General features: G+C 36.9%; 1 protein-coding gene across 4 annotated transcripts; it reads left to right on the top strand.

The window, feature by feature from the left end:
• The first annotated feature begins 569 nt into the window (after positions 1-569).
• On the top strand, positions 570-11,342 carry stm (starmaker). 4 transcript variants are annotated; one of them, XM_083523664.1, is made up of 23 exons: positions 576-664; positions 1,193-1,254; positions 1,637-1,654; positions 1,864-1,896; positions 2,132-2,167; positions 2,914-2,952; positions 3,123-3,161; positions 4,264-4,299; positions 4,505-4,549; positions 4,638-4,670; positions 4,771-4,809; positions 5,196-5,225; positions 5,308-5,352; positions 5,797-5,856; positions 7,195-8,046; positions 8,123-8,164; positions 8,261-8,308; positions 8,806-8,856; positions 8,960-8,998; positions 9,779-9,832; positions 10,318-10,371; positions 10,476-10,551; positions 10,642-11,342. In XM_083523664.1, the coding sequence occupies exons 1-22, from the start codon at positions 654-656 to the stop codon at positions 10,514-10,516; spliced, it is 1,707 nt and encodes a 568-aa protein (XP_083379790.1). In that variant the 5' UTR covers positions 576-653; the 3' UTR covers positions 10,517-10,551; positions 10,642-11,342. The 4 variants fall into 4 exon arrangements, with proteins under 4 accessions (XP_083379792.1, XP_083379793.1, XP_083379790.1 ...); XM_083523666.1 differs by lacking the exon at positions 1,637-1,654 and having other exon boundaries at positions 570-664; positions 1,193-1,274; XM_083523665.1 differs by lacking the exon at positions 5,196-5,225.
• The last annotated feature ends 9,705 nt before the right edge of the window (positions 11,343-21,047 follow it).

A 21,047-nucleotide genomic window follows, 5' to 3' on the forward strand; every position in this document is an offset into this window, starting at 1 on the left:
TTCTTTGTGCAGTTTCTTAGAACATTAAGATTACAGGAACTAAGAAAAAACAACATTTACAACAACAACAACAACAACATGTCATAGGGGAGGTGGGAGCTCAGTTGTTAAAGTGTTGGACTTCTGATCACATGGTCATGAGTTCAAATTCCAGCGCCACCACAGTGTTTGCCACAGTGGGGCCCTTAAGCAAGGCTCTTAACCCTCAAGCTGTATCAATGATATAATTGTAAACCGCTCTGGATAAGGGTGTCTGGAAAATCCTATAAATGTAAATGTGATGTCATAAACAGTAATCAGAGATCCAAGCAGTGATGTATACTTGCAGTGGGATAATTGGATATGGGGGCTGGATATGGGTATGACAATAACAGAAACCTACCAGAAAAGTCCAGTTAAAAGATCTGTTTGGTAACACAAACAACAGGAGTACAGCACTGGCTCTTAACCCTGTTTTAATGAATTCAGCCCAAGTCGTTCCCGTGTGACACCTCTGTCTCACAGGCTCTGCCCCCTTGAGTTTAGGGTGGGCTAGGGGTATAAAAGCTCCACGGCATTTTCCATCCACGATTCAGATTTACAGGAGAGCACAGAGAACTGTCGAGACTGTCTCACCCTCCTTCTCTTTCACACTGCTCTATTATTCGGGCACAATGCAGGCACGGTAAGTACTGCACTTGCAATCAATATTGCTTTTGAATTGACTAAATGCAGCATGCTGAGTTGTCTTTTTAGTTTTTATTTCCTAAAGGTAATCCAATTTTAGTTTAAACATGGAGTCATACTGATTTTTTTTTAATTATTGATTGCTTATTGTCTTTTAATCTTATAGGATGCAAATTATTATTGAATAATATTTTTTTTAATTGTTAATAATAAATCAGTAGCTGTTGTACTGTTGAAATGGGACTGAGGCCACTCTTTTAAACCACACTATATAAAGCAGCTCTTGGAAATAAATTGTAACCAATTTTAACTAAAATTCAACCAATTTGATTCATTTATGGGATAAATATGAAGTAAAAATGAGACAAATGGGTCAAAATAAATATTTGAAAAAAGCAGTCCACAGAAATTATAATAATAAATGCTAGACAAGATATCAACAGAACAGTTTCTGACATTTTTTTACCTCAGCATTTCATTTCATTGAAAATTTATCGCAGCATACGTTTTTCCCCCCTCTTTTCAGGACATTGGTTGTTCTCCTGAACCTCGTTTTTATGGCTGTCACTCTTTCTGCACCAATAAATGGTAAGGAAATGCAATAATGAGCATGAATTTATCTAAAAACACCTATCCCAAGTCTGGGCTAATGAAGTAATGAAGTGGTTTAGTGATGCGGGCTCATCCTTCATCGGTGCATTATTACATGACTATCGTTTCAGTGAAGCCACTCACAATGTAGTGCTGTAGCATTTGAAAGGTGCAACAATTCCTCTCTTTCAGGGGGGACTTACTTCGTCCCCCAAAGAGAATGTAATCAGAGCCCTCATGTTCATCCAGAGCACACAAAGACGTTTTGTTCGCTTAAGCCTTTTGAGTAAACTAGTTGTCTATAGGAGCCTGTTCCTTATAGATAATGAAACTAAGATCCTTCACGTATATTTATTTCCCTGTGTTTTTTCTCCTCTAGATGGCACAGACAATGATGGTAAGGATGGACATTTTATATTCTGTTTTTCAGTTTTATTAATACTGCAGTTAATATGTATATACAATAAACCAATTTATATAAAAGAAACGTGATTAATGTCAGCGCTCTTGCTACAAAGTTCAATAAATCTTGACTTTATCCTGAACGTATGCAATTCCATGTAAAATGCAATTAATCATACGCCATTACATGATTTCTCTTTTTAGAGAAAGCACAGGCACTGCTAGACTTTCTGATTGGTAAGTGCTAAAATTCAGTACAAGCTCAAAGGAAAATCAATGCAAATTTACATTTTAAGATAATGTCAAAACAAGTCAACAATAAAATCACTCAGTACCATCACTTTGTGATGCTGATGGACTAAAAAAGCACACGCTAAAGATCCTTAATGTAATTAACATAAAGTATTCAGTCACACCTTAAAGCATTAACAATTAAACCATTGTTTCTCTTTCTTATGTGTCAACGATGTAGTTCAGCCAACGATTAGGCCTGAAAATGGAGACTCAGGTTAGTGACTCATGTCCAAGTTAAATAAAAGCACTCGAGATTTACAGTTGAGTTTTCAGCACTGGTGCCTGAATGGCACCAAAGTAATACTGTACCAGTGTTGGGCCACAAAAGAAATCAGATATTTCATGTTTAGGATTGCATAATATTTCTGATTAATCTGATATTTCGCTTTCAAATTTGGATTGAATTGGTGATAATTCTGAATCATCTTATATATCACATTCAAAATGGCATTGAATTGGTAATAATTCGTAATAATCTGACATATCGCATATAAAATCAGGCTAGATTGCCGATATTTCTGTTTTATACGATATTTTACATACAAAATCAAATTGAATTGGCAATAATTCTGATATCTCAAAATTCACATTCAAAATTGAATAAAAATTTGTGATCTTTTCGATTAATCTTATATTTTAAATAGAAAATGGGATGTAGTTGGTGTTGATTCTAATGAATTTTCACATCTCATATTGAAAAATAAAATTAAATTGATGATATTTCTGATTAATCTGTTAATTTAAAAAAAACCTGATTTGGTGATATTTTTGATAATCTGATATTTCACATTCAAAAATTGCATTGAATTGGTGATATTTCTAATTAATCTGATATTTTACATACAAAATGGGATTGACTAGATGGTATTTCTGATTAATCTGATATTTCACATTCCCAATGGAATTGAATTGTTGATATTTCTAATCATTTTGATTAAGCTTTTTTTTTTTCTTTTGCAGGAACTACAGATGGAAAAGACTCGGCGGAGAAAACAGAAGGTGTGTTTGATCGCATATAACTAGAGAAAAAAAAACAATAATAAATGAATAAGTAACTTAGGACAAAGTTCCCAATTTAAAGAAAGGATACAGACAGCACAGCAGGATAATGAAAACAGCAAAACAAAACAACCCAATGGCTGTAGCTGTTATTTTTGTTTTATTTTCAGGCACAGCCAGTGACACAGTGGATACAACTGAAAAGCCAGGTAAGATCTCAGAAGCACAGGGAGAGAAAATTGGGTTAAAATAATTAAGAAAATAACCATTTTAAGACAGTATCAGTAACACCATCGTTTCATTGTTAACATACAAAAAAGTGAACTTGCAAAAAAGAGTGCACTTATTTTTAGACTAGATTTAAACAATTATTAAGTTTAATATATAGCTGTATAATAACTCAAAACAAAAACAGATAAACACATTGTTTGCATTCATTATATAACTTATTCATTATACATTATATAACCTATACTCAGGGGAGGAAAGGGTAGCTCAGTGGTTAAAATGTCTGATCAGAAGGTTCAAATCCCACCCCCACTAAGCTGCCAGGCAAGTCCTTAACTATCAACTGCTCAGGGTACGGATGTCTGCTAAATGCTGGAAATGTTAATCTAACAAAGGATCAATAACTGTTTAAATAGAATTTAGAGTCATGTTAGGCTCTGACACTGAGCAGTTGATGTCTATCCATTTTCTTATTACCTGCTATTCTGCATCGCTTCAATTGGTTTGTGGCAATAACAGTAAATGAAAACATAAAAAAGATTATATGAAGCCATAAAGCCCAACAAACCGTATAATCATATACTTTAACATACACCAGTTCAGCAAGCTGTTGCATTGCAGTGCACGTTTTTACCATACTGTCCTGACTTACACCAGCTGGGTTCTGCTGCTTAAAAAACACACCACGTGGTGAAACCACTCATCCCTGGACACTAAAAACACATAGAGATAGACACATTTGTCATGAGTACATTACAGCACAGTGAAATGTATTCTTTGCATATCCCAGCAATGTTGAGAACCTGGGGTCAGCCATGATACAGCACTACTGGAGGACAAAGTGTTAGGCCTTGATCAAGGGCCCAAGAGTGGTAGCTTGGCGTTACTTGGGGCTAGAACCCCTCAACCTTTCAATCAGCAACCCAGAGCCTTAACCACTGACTTACTGGTTTTTCAATTTTTGGAAGATGTTGTAACGTTCAACCTTTTCATGGTTTTGTGTCTAAAACATGCTGTCTAGCACAAACTACTATTATACTCAGTGAAAGCTGCTTTATAAAATACAATGATTTTTTTTTTCAGACCAGGATGAAACCACCAGAGGTGCAGATTCAGTGGGTAAGAAAGAAAATAGAATTTGGAAAAACTCTGTTTCCAAGCTCACAGAATTAAGCATCAGTTTACTGCACAGGAGTCCACTCCTTCAGAATTAGTACCATTTTATACAGTATATATTTCAGCACTTATTTCAACACAAAACTATTTTATACAGTGGAATTACGCCTAAAAATATGTGATAAATAAAACTTTATTTTCGCTTTAGATTCCTCTGAATCTGCAGTTGACAAGAAAGACTTGGACAAACCAGGTAAGTCCAGTATTCTGTTTATATAACATATAAAAATATTCGTTTCAAAATAGTTATTGATTATGTGTTGGGTTGTTCTGATTAATAGACTCAGCTGATGAGAGTAATAAAGATCCTTCAGGTGAGTGCAAAGTTCTAACATTCTGTCACACTGAAAATAAAAAACTAAACAGGAAGGAGGAATTTTTTGATGGAATTCATTTTATTTTCTCCAACCACAGAGGACACGGCCGAACGAGCATCAGCAGAAAAGAAACTAGGTAACAGAGAGAGAGAGAGAGAGAGAGAGAGAGAGAGAGAGACAGATCACATCTTTTTTTCAAAACTTTATTGAGTGATTGTTAGCTTGATAGAATGAATGAGTGAATGAATGATTGATTGATTCTTTGAGTGACTGATTAAGGGATTGATTGATTGATTTATTGTTTGATTCATTGATTTAGTGATTGATTGACTAATTGATAAAATTTGTGAATTATTGTTTGTTTGATTGAGTAATTGATTGACTAATTGTTTGATTGACTGAGTTATTGTGTGAGTTATTGATTAAATTATTATTTGTTTGATTAGTTGTTTGGATTATTGAGTGATAGATTGATTGAGTGATTAAATGGTTGGTTGATTGATTGCTTGATTACTTCTACAGATGACACAGATACACAAACAGATTCTGCTGGTAAGAATAAACAGCTAAATAAATCAAACAAAACAATTAAATAGAATGGGAAATTGAATTTGTAAATTTTTTAATATTTCAGACATTGACTCAACCCTCATATCATCCACTGAAAAGGACTCTCAAGGTAAGACATTATCACAGAGTCAAAGAGTTTCTTCAAAACCATTCTCTAGGTTTATGATGAAATGACAAGAAGTAACAACCTCTATTTAGCCGTACTACTCAGGTTTCACATGGTGCTTAAAGTAAGAATCCGTTTAATAAAGGATTCTTACTTTAAGCACCATGTGAAACCTGAGTAGTTACATTTTTTAATCTGAGTAGATTAAAAAATGCAGCATAGAAGACCTTATATTTTTCAAAACTGCATTTTGAATTGATAACATAGATCATTATACTGAACAGTAAGTGTGTACTCTTTCATGCAAACACCTTCATGATTCAGCTGGAAAAACATAATAAACTCATGTAATGATCATTACTGTACCATGTGAAGGAATCAAGGGAAAGTGTGATCATTTAACATACATTCATTATAAAGTTGTGACACACCTGTGTACTGTTTCAGATACGACCTCTTCCAGTAAGGAGACTGAGTTACTGGATGAGCCAGACAAGGATTCTCAAGGTATTCTCATTTATATAATGTATAGAATTGTGTGGAAATGGTAGCTCAGTGGGTTACAATTAATAGAATATTTCTGGATTAATGCCCCAGTATTGCCAAGCGGCCACCCTTGGGCTCTCAATTCTCTATACTCCAGGGGCGCTGTGTCATGGGTGAACCTGCGCTCTAACATCAATTAAATATGTAAAGAAAGAATTTAATTCTGCCGTTATGTACATGTCACAAGTATAAAGCACCTTTAATGTAACATGTGGTGAAGGTTTGAATGATCAATTCATACCTTAATAATCCATAATTTATCATTCATCAAGATTTAGTAGCTTTAGTAGCGTCTGTGCTACTAAAATTAGAATTTTTTTAACAGTCAACAGTTGAACAATCCAACAAATCTGAATGAATTGAATGAGAATTCAGTCGAATTTGACATTGAAAAGTGATTATTTTAACAAGCTGCACCAAGATCCATTCATATGTCTTTAGTGAGTAAAAAGTAAAAACTCAAATAAATACAAAAAATTTACAGATTCATATCACAACACTTAGTTCTCCTTGTGTTGATTTCTATAACTCATAGCACATTTGCCTGAACAATACATACTTTTTTTAAACACAGAACTGTGACTGTAACTTGACCAAAAATAAGTATATTAATTGGGAAAAACATATACATTTACTTATTAGCATTACCATGCTTTTTCCAAGACCGCATGGTCTCCATCCTTAGCATGACTAGCGTGATGTACGAGCTAAACTTTCAAACTCAAAAACTTCAATAACTCATTAATGCTTGAAACAACGATATTCATACTTCACCTGAATTCTATATCTAAACAATAAATTCAACATTGAGTGTGTGTGTGTTTGTGTGTGTGTGTGTTTGTGTGTGTGTGTGTATGAGTGTGAGTGTGTGGGAGGGGGATATTAGCATTAATAAACACAAGACACAGAGAAGCTGCTAATGTTTGTGTAACGCGCCCCCCCTGAACTGATCTGAATAGAGGAATAGAGTACGTTACTGAATCCAATTTTATTAATTGAACTGTTTAGAGATTGGCAGAGCAATGCTTTACTGGGTTTATAGGCTGTGTTGAATTATTAATTATTAGTCCTGATAATAAAAAATAAAAAAAAACTTTTTAAGTCACACATTACTCTGACCAGTGAATAATATTGTGCTTTTTAACAGGATATTGTGTTTCTGGTGTCTAGACATTATACATTATTTAAATGACAGGTTTGTTTAAAATGATAATGTTTTGTTGCAATTTTACCTCAGAACCTCAGGGGAAAATCGATTTATCTTCACTTGACATCATGTATGTATTTCTACATTTTCAGAAGCTGAAAAGCACAAGTCAGAAGTCAGCTCTGATACAAACAAGGACAGTACAGAGCAAGATGTGGACAAAATCTCAGACAGAGAGGACAAGGACAAAGTTGGCAACAAAGCTGTGAGCGCTGAGGTGGACGTTGTCGAGTCTAAAGACACAGAAGACGCGGATGAGAAAGATTCATCAGAAAAAAAGGACAAGCTGAGCAAACATGATGATACTGAGCGCGAGACAGCAAGTTCTTCAGGCAAGACCGAGAGCGAAGACAGCGCTGAGAAGACTGACAAAGACAGCAGTAATGACAGTGGCAAAGAGAACGATAAAGAGAGAGATGATGACAAAGATGAGGACAAAGACAGTGATAAGGAGGATCGTGAAAAAGATGATGAGAAAGACAGTGATGGAAAGGACGGTGATAAAGATGAAGACAAAGACAATGATAGGGAGGACAGTGATAAAGATGAGGATAAAGACGGTGATAAGGAGGATAGAGATAAAGATGAGGATAAACACAGTAAGAAAAACGACAGCGATGGAGACAGTGATGGAGACAAAGACAAGGACGATGATGTGGACAGCAAAGACGATGAGGATAGTAAAGACAGCGAGAAGGACTCCAGAGATGACAAAAGCAATGACAAAAGCAATGAGAAGGAACTGACTGGAGAGGAGAAAAAAGATGACGTGACTAAGAACAAGTCTGCTGAATCGGAGAGTGAATCTCAGCCAGGCTCGTTGGACTCGTCAAGCAAAGAAGACAGCCAGGACGGAGAGAGGAGCAGTATTGAGTCCACTGACAAAGACAGCTCAGACAGTACAGACCATGCTGACAAGGACAGCACCGAGACAGATGGAGAAGGTACATTTTCCATTCTGATTGATACAAATATTGTCCACATAATACAGAAAATTGCAGTAATACTTCTCCTTTATAGTTTCAGACGTCAGTGCCAATAGTTCGGACATTGAGACTCCTGGTAAGTGAAATGCTCAGGCTATCGTTGCTTGCAGGAAAAGTAAGTCAGTGGTATAATGACTGTGCTTAATGTATTTTTTACGCATATATTGTTCAGATGCAACATCACTGGAAACAGCTGAGGACTCACAGGGTGACTCCAGTGGTGAGACATTTATATTGTTTGGCAGACACCCTTAGCCAGATCATCTTGCAAAGTGGTAGTTCAGTGGTTAAGGCTCTGGGATACTGATACTGGAGGGCAGGGGTTTAATCGCTAGTATCACTGAGGCGCCACTCTGCAAGGCTCTTAACAATTGGTACTCTACGGGGGTTGTATCATGGCTGGCTGGGTTATAGGTAATCCTTTCTACATTTATATGCAAAGAAAGAATTTCACTGTGCTGTAATGTACAAGATAAGCATTTTTTAAAACTCAACTATTATGTAATTCTTAGACAACCGAACAGTTGACGCGTAGGGGTCTTGTTTAAGGGCCAACCAGTGGCAGTTATGGTGGAGGTGCTAGGATACGAGCTCATGATTTTTTGTCAAAAGACAATGTCAAACCACTGAGCTAGTGCTTCCCCCACATGAACAACAAACTGTTTTTCATGATGCCTGAACAAGCTGATTTAAAAATTTTATTTTTGGTATTTGAAGATGAACATGACCCCGATGACTCCAGGGATGCAACCGAGTCAAAATCGCATGGTAATTACGAATAAGCTTTGAAATATGCAACAAACCCTTTTTTTTGCTTTCTGTCATGTAGTATACTGTAGTTGTTGAATCTTTGTTCTCAATGCAATTTTAGAGGACACCACCGATGATGTCACCGATGTAGACACAACTGGTAAGTGTTATTCTATGTCATTTATATTGAAGTGCTGGGTAAATTTTACAGCAGTGCAATATCAGACTTTATTACTTTTTTTTAAAACACACACAAGTCAAAATAGAATTATCTTTTGCTGTGAAAAGAACAAAATTATATATATATATATATATATGGACAAAATTGCTGGTACTCTTTAATTAAACAAAGAAAACCCAACAATGGTCACTGAAATAACTGGTGCACACCATGATACCAAACAGCACACTGACTACTTTTAACCCTTAAATACATGTGATGCGAATTGAAGAACACACTTTAGTTTTACATGTCCCTATGGTCAAATTATTTTCAATCTTTTTTAGTAGAACCATTATTTTTGTCCAGGCCAATTTCCTTGTATTTAATTTATTTTATATATTTTTATGCTTCTATTGAACCACAATTCCAAAACAATGTCTGATTATCATTAAATCATTTTCAGTAAACTTTTATTTATTTTTACTTTTGGCAGTTTTAGTCAGTCAAGTAATTTTAATGTTTCTTTCTTTAATGGAAGGGTATGGGTACCAATGTATGTGTGTGTGTGTGTGTGTGTGTGTGTGTGTGTGTGTGTGTGTGTGTGTGTGTGTGTGTGTGTGTGTGTGTGGTGCAGAGTACAAATACAGAGCCAATGAAATGCAGTTCATAAAATGCATCTAACCACTGCAAATAGCAATGTACATAAATAAATCTAATAGAAATATAGAAATATGTCATATCCACATACATGCATATTTTATTTTTTATCGTTTTTAGATGAAGATCATGATACAGATATTGATGATGACACACTGCAGAACAATGCTGAGGGTAAGATAACCACTAAAAAGCATTCAAATGGAGAATATACTTACATATATAAAACATACATACATTCATTATTCATTATAGACTAAACCTGACTTTCCCAGCCATATGTGGTTCTTCCTCAAACTGTCAAAATGTTAACACAAAGTTGGAGGCACACTACTGTATATTGTCTTTGGATGCCGCAGCATAAAAATTTCCCTTCACTTGAACTACAGTAGGAAACCCAAACCTGTCAGCTCCATGAAGTTATACTTAGAGCTCTGATCTCAACCCTTTTTGAACACCTTTGGGATGAAATGGCTTTACTAATGACCAAATCTCCACATATTATGTTCAATTGTGCATATTCGTCCATATAGTACTATAGTAGTAGTATATACAGACATATACTTGTTTATGTATCTATTTGAGAGCAGAATTAGGATAAGGTTGTAAATAACTCAAACCTGTACAGTTGTAAAGAAGTGAATATTGTGTTTTGACAGCAAACCCTTCAGATGTACCCGACCAGCCAGATCATCTAGATGACACACCACAAGGTATCCATCAGACATTGCTGTATGAGGGAATTGTAAAGTAATTTTAGACAAATGTACACGATAGTGGAGAATGATAATTTTTTTTGTTTTATGCGATTCTTTAGGTTCTCTTGTTGGTAGCAATAATGCTTCTCTAAGCTCCTAGCGCTTGGAATATCAGCGGATGAAACAGTTTTACAGGTAACACATTAGAAGATCAAGTAACAGGAGTTAGCGTACAGTGATTACTGACCTCATTAGTTGTTGTGTGTTTTTTTTAATTTCCTGCAGGGTCACTGTGGTGAAACACTAAAAGAGAAGCAACTGAAGTCACTGTGCTAACCAGCCGTTCAATTCCCCATTAACACCGACGTTCCCTCTGATGAAGACTTGGTGGATGGAAAATAAATTATACTATGTGGTCATGTTCTGTTCACACTTTCACAAGTCATAATTCTAAACCTGGAAAAAAAGCAGCATTTTTTCCGTTTTTTGGTTTCGTTTTGTGAATAAAAGTTAGTAGAGGTTCAAATATTTCTTTTTTTATTCAAACCTAGAAAGTTTGAACTTAGCAACTAGTCACAAATATAATGTTTGTATGTTCGTTCTACACACTTCAAGACAAAAATCAACAATCATTGCCTATTTTCCACAATGGTGTGGCCCTAGCTTTAAGACATGTATTTTGTCTATCTGACCGCTCCATCTTCTAGTTTGACACTATTCTCCTTAACCTTAGCCAAACATTGTACAGCTAAACATCAAATGCAAATGACACCTTGGTATTGAAAAAACTTTTCAATGTTACCTGCAGTAATATCTGTGTACAGACAGTGCTGTTTAACTGTACCTTAATTCCATATCTCTGGAGGTATATTAAACAATGTTGTAGTGATATAACAACACAGGAATCCAGAGATGTATAGTGTAATTAATGTCACGTAAATGTGCACATGGGGAGCTATTCTAATAAAAGAAATGAGTCAGACAAAGCTCAGATGTTTTTCATTTTATGGAAATACCAAGAGACACATGCAAACATACATATGCACAGAGACAACATGCAAAGAGATACATTCATACAGATACATAGACACATACATATAGACATATGCACAGAGATATATGCACACAGATACATGTACATAGACATATGCTTAGATACATGCATAGACACATGTACACAGATACAGTACATGCACACAGACATATGCACAGACATACATGCACACAGACATATGCACAGAGATGCATGCTTACAGATCGATGCACATAGACCCATGTACAGAGACACATAAACAGACATGATACAAATAATACAGATGTCTAATACATAGCAAGTGATGACATAGTGTTAGAAAAAGTTCGATATTTTTACGGATACGACAGACATTGTAAACCGGGAGTAAAACAAGGTGTAGTTTATTGATGTTGAACAGAACAATCACAGGAGAATCAGAAACTGGTGTGCAGGAAATAATAAACTTAGCTGTAGCGAAGCATAGCAAGGAGCATAGGAAACTCAGGAGATCGCAGGAGCAGTAGGTAGTCCGGAACCCAAGTGAAGGGGAGAGGGATCTTTAAAAGAGGATGGATTAAGGGGAAACAGGTGCAGGTAATTAATAGAAGGTAGAGGCTGAGCAAGAGTGTTGAGCGTTTAGAGGGGGGTGTGACTGGTGGTTCTCTGACATTCCCCCCTCCTCCAGGGGCGGCTCCTGAGACCCTAACATGGTGCCAGGGACACCCCCGAACTCTGGGTGTGGGGTGGTCATGGTGATTGAGGTGAAAATTCTCCAGGAGACTAGGGAAAACAGAAGACTTTCAAACCCAACTTAAAACAAAGAGTACTGCTCTAAAACTAGGGGAATGACACTGAAACTGGGCAAGAGACATGAGGAATCAAACTCAAGTACTGGACAGGCACGGAAAGGAGGAAGGTCGGGTGCTAGTGGCGGACACAGCTGGACTTGAGGTGAACTTCTACTGGAAAGAACATCTTGGAGGCCGGGAAAGGTCATAATGGATGTGCTTTATCACAGCTTGGGTTTGAAGTTTGTTAATAAGTCTTATCATAGTGTGTGCGGTGAGGTAGATCTAGATGTCTGATTCAGCTAAACTGGATGCCATCAAGCTTCTTTTAAGATTCAGGCATTCTAATACAACACATTACGTTGCTACATGATTTTATTAGAGACCCAACTATGCCTCCTGTATCAAGTTGGATTAGGAGTTGGTAAAATATTGTCTCAAACAGGGTTGCTGTTTCTCATTTATTTAAACATTAGGGACTGTTTGGGAAGTGCAGCTAAAATGTGGAAAAAAAGTTTCATTCTTACTAGGTAATATTCTTGAATTCCTCTAGATGAGGTATTTAAACAGAAAACTCATTAATACATTTGAGAAGTGCAATAAACGCCCATTGCAGAGGTGGGAAGTAACGGAGTACAAATACTTCGTTACTGTACTTAAGTAGATTTTTCTGGTATCAGTATTTTACTCCACTATTTATTTTTCAGACAACTTTTTACTTTTACTCATTACATTTTTACACAAATATCTGTACTTTTTACTTCTTACATTTTCAAAACAGACTCGTTACTTCAATCTACTTTTAATCCTTTAATTTGGTGAAATATAATTTTTTTATTTTCACTGCGTGCCGATTTCAGCCGAACAACCGATTTCCTGTTACTGAGCCTTCAATCCACTGGTGTATAAAGTCCTGACTCTCACTCACCACAGAAGGCAGTAAGAAGTTTGGGGTTAATGTGGATGAGACAGAGGAAGTCAGTGATGTAAACATGACTGAGAACAGACACATTCCTGATCATCATCATCTTTTCTCTGCTTGTGTTCTATATGTGGATCTTCAGCCTGGACACATTCATTAGGTAACAACATTTTTTATTAGTTTTGTATTAATATATATATATATATATATTTGGCTGTCAAAATTAAAATTATTTTAAACGGCACGAACTTTTTTCCTTTCTTTACTTAGATATAAAATAAATAAATTACCTCCAGATAAAAATATTTTTAATCAGTAAACTTTTGTTTTATTTCTGAGTCTCAAATCAAACACCAAAATCCGCCATGATTCTCACAATTTACCCTCTGGGTGGCGTTTTGTGGGTTTTTCCCTCATAATGGCGACACAAACTTAAATTACTGTCTTTGTTGATCGTACAGATAAAAACAATACATCATTAAAATCTGTAAAATGTCTATAATTTTATATATATAAAAGCTTCCTGACTTGACTTGAAGAGGTGCATTTTCTCCGGTATCACCTCATTAACTGTCCGTGTGGAAACATAGCAAAGGCTCTAAATGATGTCCACACGTCTCTGCACTGATATAGCCTTTATATTTAATCACTGTACATATGCTTACATACATATCACATGCTGTACATATGATACATGTTTAACACCTCCAAGCTGCCAGTTTTGGGCACCTGAGCAGGCCCTTAACTCACTACTGCTCATTTAGTAAATGAGATCATTAAGAACAGGAAGTAGCTATATCTCGCTATCTTTGTCTCTCTATTTTCTCTATCTAATTGTCTCTGTGTCTCTTTTAGTAAATGTCTCTGTCTCACTGTATATGTCTCTCTATTGCTGTCTCTCTATTTGTTTCTCACTCTTTCTAAAGCTGTGTCTGTGTCTCTTTGTCTTTGTCTCTGTCTTTCCTGCTTATTTACATGTCTAACAAAGTTTTGAGTTTTGAAGTAATGCCATTAGTGATCTATGATGAAAGACTTCCCTGGTTCGATTCTTACCTCTAGTTTCATATTGAACATTATAAGAAGTTTTTCAAAACAGAACAATGAAAGATCATTAAAATTGGTTGCTGGCAAATCATGGTATATCAGTGGTGCAGGTGTTGGAGATGTGGTTCTTGTACCTGAGTCACTTCTCATAGACTTCGAGAGAATGTACAGGAAAGAAAAGTTTTGACCCTCTACATCATTAACTAAGAGAAAACACTGGTCTCCTAACTATAGAAAAGCAAAGAGTCCAATAAGCAAAGGCTAGATTGCCTCTCCTGTGTTGGTGTAATGGTCAGTAAAGTGGTCACTGCTATCTGACTCACCCGGTTCGATTCCTACCCCTTAGCTTTCCTTTAAATTGTTTAAAAAGTTTTTTAAAAGAACCAAAAGACATCCTAAAAATCAAGTTCTTGCAGGAGATCCTGTGGCTCAATTGGAAGAGCTTTACCTCTGTGTTGAGAGGTTGCCGGTTCAAACCCCGGCCCGGACTCAAAGTTAAGAGTGTGGAAGTTTCCGGTGGCTGTATTAAGGAAGGTGTCAGAAATAGCTGCGTGTAAGGTTGGATGTGGTTTTGGAGGGCGTATCCTGATGCAGGGGGGCAATATCCGGGCATCTGCCCCCCCAGTGTCTGAGTAGCTGAAAACAGGGGGTTATGAAGCAAAAACGTTAAAAAAAGTATCGACTTAGTTTTGCATATATAGGGAAAAATTCTGCCAAAAACCTAGCACCCTCACTTTTTCTGAGGCTGTGAAGAAGCAGGTCTTCACAGTCTTTGTTTACAGTCAACTACCTCATTGCTCACCAGACACTACTTTCCACACAGCTTACCCAGTGTGGGGACAAGCCAGAATCGAACCAGCAACCGCTGAGCTCAGAGGTAAGGCTTTTATCACAAAGCCATCAAGTCCCACAACACACCTTCTTTTTTTGGGGGGTTTATCGTTTGTTTCAGGCTTCAAAGCAAGAAATTCAGACCAGCCAGAAACACAGAAAGCAGGATTCGAACCCTGAACCCCTCCAACAGCGAAATACCAGTCTTAACCAACTGAACCATCGGGAAGGACCGGCTGCGGCGATTGTTTAGAGCAGTTCTATCATTCTTACAAAGCATCAACACAAGAATATAATGCTAAAGACAGACATAGGAAGCAAAACCATGACATGATTAGCAGGGACAAAGCAGGATTCGAACCCTGATTCACACCATTAGCAAGGAACCAGCGTTAACCCACTGAACCATCAGGAAGGACAAGCTGGGAGGCTTGTTTAGAGCAGGTCTATCTTTCATTTTTAACCCATCAAAACAAGAATATGAAGATGCAGGAATCAGGAATTTAACCTACCTCATGACTAGCAGACAGAAAGCCACGTTTGAACCCTGACCACCAACATTAGCAAAGTACCAGCCTTAACCCAATAAGCCATCAGAAAAACATAGGATGGGAAGCTTGATTAGAGCAGGTCTATCATTCTTTTTAAACCATCAACACAAGAATTTAACGGTAAAGAAAGATGTAGGAAGCGAATACAGATGTAAGTAGCACAAGTTGAACCCACATTGTAAATAACAGGAAGAAAGCAGGATTCGAACCATGATCCCCACCACTAGCGAGACACCAAACTTAACCCATTGAACCATTGGTGAGGACAGGCTAGGGCAGGTCTATCTTTCTTTTCAACCCATTATAAACAAAAATATATCGCTAAAGAAAGATGTAGACAGTGAATCCTGATCATGGCTGGCAGACAGAAAGCAGGATTCGAACACTGAACCCCACCAAAAGCAAGAAATCTGATTTAACCCACTGAACCATCAGGGAAGACAGACCGGGAAGGTTGTTTAAAGCAGGTCTATCTACCTTTAAACCATCAACACAAGAATATAAAGCTAAAGAAAGATTTAGGACGCAGAAACATAACCTACATCGCAACTAGCAGGATTCAAACCCTGATCCTCACCATCAGCGAGGCACCAGCCTTAACCCATTGAACCATGGAAGAGATCAGACTGGGAAGCATGTTTAGATGAGGCACAAGCCTTAAACCACTGAGCGACCACTTCTGAAAAGCATGTGTGCTTTTTGGAGGGTTAATACTTTGTTTCATGCCAGTGCAGTAAGAAAGAAGGCATGTAGGACTGGCTTTGAAACCTTATCACCAGCGTGGACTATATTAAGTACCATGTTCAGGCACAAGCCTTAACCCACTGAGCTACCACAGAAGTGCCTTTTTTTGGTGGAGTTACCTTTCATTAAAGACCAGGAAATCAAGAAATTAATCCAACACAGAAAGGACAGAATTGAAATGTTTTCAGAGGGGACAAGGTCCAGAAGTTTTATTTACCAACAAAGCAACCACCAGCTCGACCAGGAATCAAACTGTTAAACTCTGACATTAACCCACTAGGCTATCACATCTATCTATCTATCTATCTATGATGTGAGGTCCAGTTAACAGCTAAAACATGTAGAAGTAATAACTACTTTTTACTTAAGTACATGTCAGAGCCAAGACTTCTTTACTTTCACTTAAGTAAAAATGTGTAATCAGTACTTCAACTTTTACCAGAGTATTTTAAAACATGAGTATCTGTACTTCTACTTAAGTAAAGGATGTGTGTACTTTCGCCCATTGTCCCATTGTTGGCTGAGTAGACTTACTGCATATGTATGTTTGATAAACACTTGTGCATGTGCATTTCCATAACTGATAAGCTTCGCATCTTGATGAATAGCCAACGTTATGATACATTATAGAAACATATAAAGCAGCTACTGATGCGATATGATCCGATTCACTCCTATTACGATTCAATGCAATAGGATGCAATGGAAAAAAAATCTGATGCTATACAATATGGTACAGATAGTACATTTTTATTTCTTTGGGTTAGACAGACAGCAAATCATCAATTTACTGAAGTGTCGTCTGACTTCTAATGCATGGCCCTTTCACAAACAAGCCTAAGTAGTACAAAAAACAAAAACAAAAGAAAGAAAAAATATTACAAAAACCAGACGCTATTTTCCTGTTCTGTCTCCAGAAAGATGCAGCTCTACCTCTGCCATGTTAATCTATATTCTATTGTATGTGACTCTCAGGACACTTCCCGTCTCTGCAGTGTTGTGAAACATCATATTCATGTAGCAGCAGTGGTGCTGAGAGAACGTGCTCAAGAAACAGTTTAGTGAGGAGATATTAACCTACATACAGTATCTAAGATTGGTCACAAATTATTGTCACTTTCTAAATAATAAAAGTATAGCGCATCTACTAATAATTATATTAAAAATATATTTTTTTTTTACCTGTGCAAAAATGCCAACTTGTGTCCGATGCACAGTTTTTTTAACTCGTCCCATCACAACTTTTATGCTGATTTGCCTCGATGAATCTTAACATCCCTACTGCAGTTGATGGTAAATGTTATCAGAACACAGAAATAATCTCAAAGTTGGTCCATGAACAAAAAAAAGCCACTACATATTAAATGTTTTGAATAAACCAGCAGGTGAGATCATTTGACCTCTTCTCAGTGAAATACATTTCCACATGTGCCCCTAAATGGTCCTCACAGCAGGGGCTTAAACTCATATTATATATCAGTTGACCTTGGATGTCCAAGCCTAGTGCTCAAAAAAGGCAGGAGTTAGAGGAGGACGAGGAGAAGAACCTCAGACAAAAGTCATTTAACTGCCCATAAACAAAAAGCCCATGCCAGCCTAAGCAATGCTAATTTTCCAGTCAGTACAGGTGGCCAGTCATCTCACCACAACCACAGACATACAGAAGAACCAGAGAAGATTTACAAATATAGACAGCCATTGAAGCCTGACCCCCCACCTCCCCACCCCTGGAAATGCAGTACATGCCCCAGTCTACAGTGACCCACTTTCCCAAAGAGTCAAAAAGGTGAGGAAAGCCATGAGACACTTTTCTGATATATTACCCCTTAATTTACAGTGTAGAAGGTTTTCAGTGTCTGCTCTGGTCTTGTAGCTGATATCTGTGAGAAAAGGTTTACCTTCACCTAACATACAGGTTTTCATTTACACGTATTTCACAGGGTGGTTTTTTTTGGCATGTATTTAACCCTGTCTAGACACAACATTTGTCTTATAATTGAGTCTAGTGATTAAATAATGTAATAAGGTGTTTAATAACAGTGACCTCATAACAAAAATTGGGTTATATTTGTTTAGTACTTGAGTTTAGTATACGGGTTTAGTGCATTGGTTTATTAATTGTCTTAAATAATTGGGTTTAGAGTATGGGTTTAGTAATTGGGTCGAGTATATGGGTTTAATATATCTTACTAGTGTATTGGTTTAGTATTTGGGTTTAGTATATGGGATTAGTATATAATCTTAGTGCAATTGGGATTAGTATTAGTATATGAGCTTAGTGTGTGGGTTAAGTATATGAGCTTAGTTTACAGGTTTAGGACATGAGCTAAGTATATGGGTTTTAAAATATGGGCATAGTATATGGGCCTAGTAACTGGGTTTATCATATAATCTTAGTTCATGGGATTGGAAATTGGGTTTAGTATATGGGATTAGTGTATTTGTTTACTAATTGAGACTAGTATATAGGTTTTAGTACATGTGATTCGTTTAATGGTTTAGTAATTGGGTTTAGTATATGGGTTTAGTGTATTTGTTTAGTAATTGTGTTTTAGTATATGGAATTAGTTTATTGGTTTAGTTATTGGTTTAAGTATTCCATATTAGTAAATAAATAGGTTTAATGTATGGTTTTAGTGTATGGGTTTAGTAAATTAAATTCACTTAAATACATTTGTCTCAAAGCAACTTTACGCAGATAATGCAGAATAAAGAATGAATAAGAATGTTATTATAAGTCTAGGTTTGTCCTTAATCAGCAAGTTGGTGGCCACTGTTAGAGTTCATAAAGTTGTTGAGGTGTGCAGTGATGATCAAATGCAAACTGTATACTGAGTCCTGAGTCAGTAAAGCAGACTGTTGACATTATGTAGAGTCTAAATCCATCCTCAATGATCTGTACTTTCATGGATTCCAAGGCCATTGATGTGAAACCATCCCCAGCTGCAAAGAGTGGGCTCCAGTCAAAGAGAACACCATCCAGAGACAGGCCCGGGACGAAATGTGTGCCAGTATAGACTTATTTCTTACTGAGTGTCTTGTATTCCCAGCATGTTGTACTTGTGTGTAATCTAAGTATATGCCAAGTCTGGGGATTCCAAGTAACACATTTCTTGTCCCCCCAATTCTATCAATTTAGCGCACCAAACTCTCTGTGAACAGCGAAGACATAACCTCAGGGGGTGACCCCTAACCTCAGCCAAACTGGATGGAACCAGCACCAAGGATTTTGGATCTAATCTCATCACCCAAGATAGGCTCCAAAGCTGCTATGGTTTCATCACACTACAGAGGGCTATTGTTCTGGAGCAGGCAGGCCTGCAAGAAGCTGGAGAGTCATAGAACACAAATCTGGCTAATAGAAATCTTGGCAAGATGACCAGCAGACCCCTCTAGCATGTAATAATGTAGCCTTTCTATACATCCTCACCTCTGAACCTGGTCATTTAATCTTGTGCGGCAGACAGGAGCTTTTATTTCCCAAGAAACAGTTTGCTGTGGTGACAGGAATCCCCTCAGTCAGACTTTAGTCAGTTCACAGTAAACTGATAAAGAATCAATTGGGAAAGGTAGAAAATACAAAAAGGTGAAAGAATATCGAGTTTTACAATGGAACAATGAGAACCTGTTTAAGCAACATAGGTAATCATAGAGGGTTCATTAAATGAATAAGTGCCAGTGCCTTCTCTTGTTAATTACATTTTAAAGTAGAACGCTTGTCTGTTGCTTATGACAACCGGCAAGTGAAACAGGAATGCAATCTTCATGCAAGGCGGCAGGTATTCGGTAACGCAGTAAAGCAGCATTAATGCATTAAGCCTCTTAAACTCACACAGGCACTAATACTGTTAATGTATATGGATAGATCCCCTTCATGTGTAAAAGGAGTAATGCTACTCCAGAGTTATTCAGCCATTTGTATCTCAGCCAGCATAAGATCTTCATAAGAGAATCCTTAGATGACCAGTACAAGCATAGAGAATGAAAAAGGGAATGGGCCCAAGAAAATATATAGGATTGGACAAACAAAACAGATGGAACCAGTAATCAGTATTTTACAGTCTACAATCAGTAATCCAGTACATTTATTGTGCTATGAAAATTGAATTTATTATAAAACAAAATTATTTGTTCTGACTGTGATGTCAGTGCTTACTGCTGACTGTCCTTTTTGTTATGATTGTGATGTCTGTGATGTTTGTTTTGACTATGATGTCTATGCTGACTGTGCTATTTGTTCTGACTGTGTTTTTTGTTTTTACTGTGTTTATTTTGACTGTGTTGTTTGTTCTGACTGTGTTGTTTGTTCTGACTGTGTTTGTTCTGACTGTGTTGTTTGTTCTGATTGTGTTTGTTTTGACTGTGTTGTTTGTTCTGACTGTGTTTGTTCTGACTGTGTTTGTTTTGACTTTGCTGTTTGTCCTGACTGTGTTTGTTTTGACTTTGCTGTTTGTTCTGACTGTGTTGTTTGTTCTGACTGTGCTGTTTGTTCTGACTGTGTTTGTTTTGACTGTATTGTTTGTTCTGACTGTGCTGTTTGTTCTGACTGTTCTGTTTGTTCTGACTGTGTTGTTTGTTCTGACTGTGATGTTTGTTCTGACTGTGTTGCTTGTTCTGACTGTGTTTGTTTTGACTGTATTGTTTGTTCTGACTGTGCTGTTTGTTCTGACTGTGTTGTTTGTTCTGACTGTGTTTGTTTTGACTGTATTTTTTGTTCTGACTGTGCTGTTTGTTCTGACTGTGATGTTTGTTCTGACTGTGTTGTTTGTTCTGACTGTGACGTCTGTGTTGTCTGT

Source organism: Silurus aristotelis (genome assembly GCF_946808225.1).
Source record: "Silurus aristotelis genome assembly, chromosome: 21".
NCBI lineage: Eukaryota > Metazoa > Chordata > Actinopteri > Siluriformes > Siluridae > Silurus > Silurus aristotelis.

Excerpts from the sequence above, each read along its gene's own strand:
- stm (XM_083523664.1), top strand. Across the intron at positions 2,168-2,913 it reads GCCTGAAAATGGAGACTCAG|GAACTACAGATGGAAAAGAC; the intron begins GTTAGTGACTCA and ends TTTCTTTTGCAG. Across the intron at positions 5,857-7,194 it reads GCCAGACAAGGATTCTCAAG|AAGCTGAAAAGCACAAGTCA; the intron begins GTATTCTCATTT and ends CTACATTTTCAG.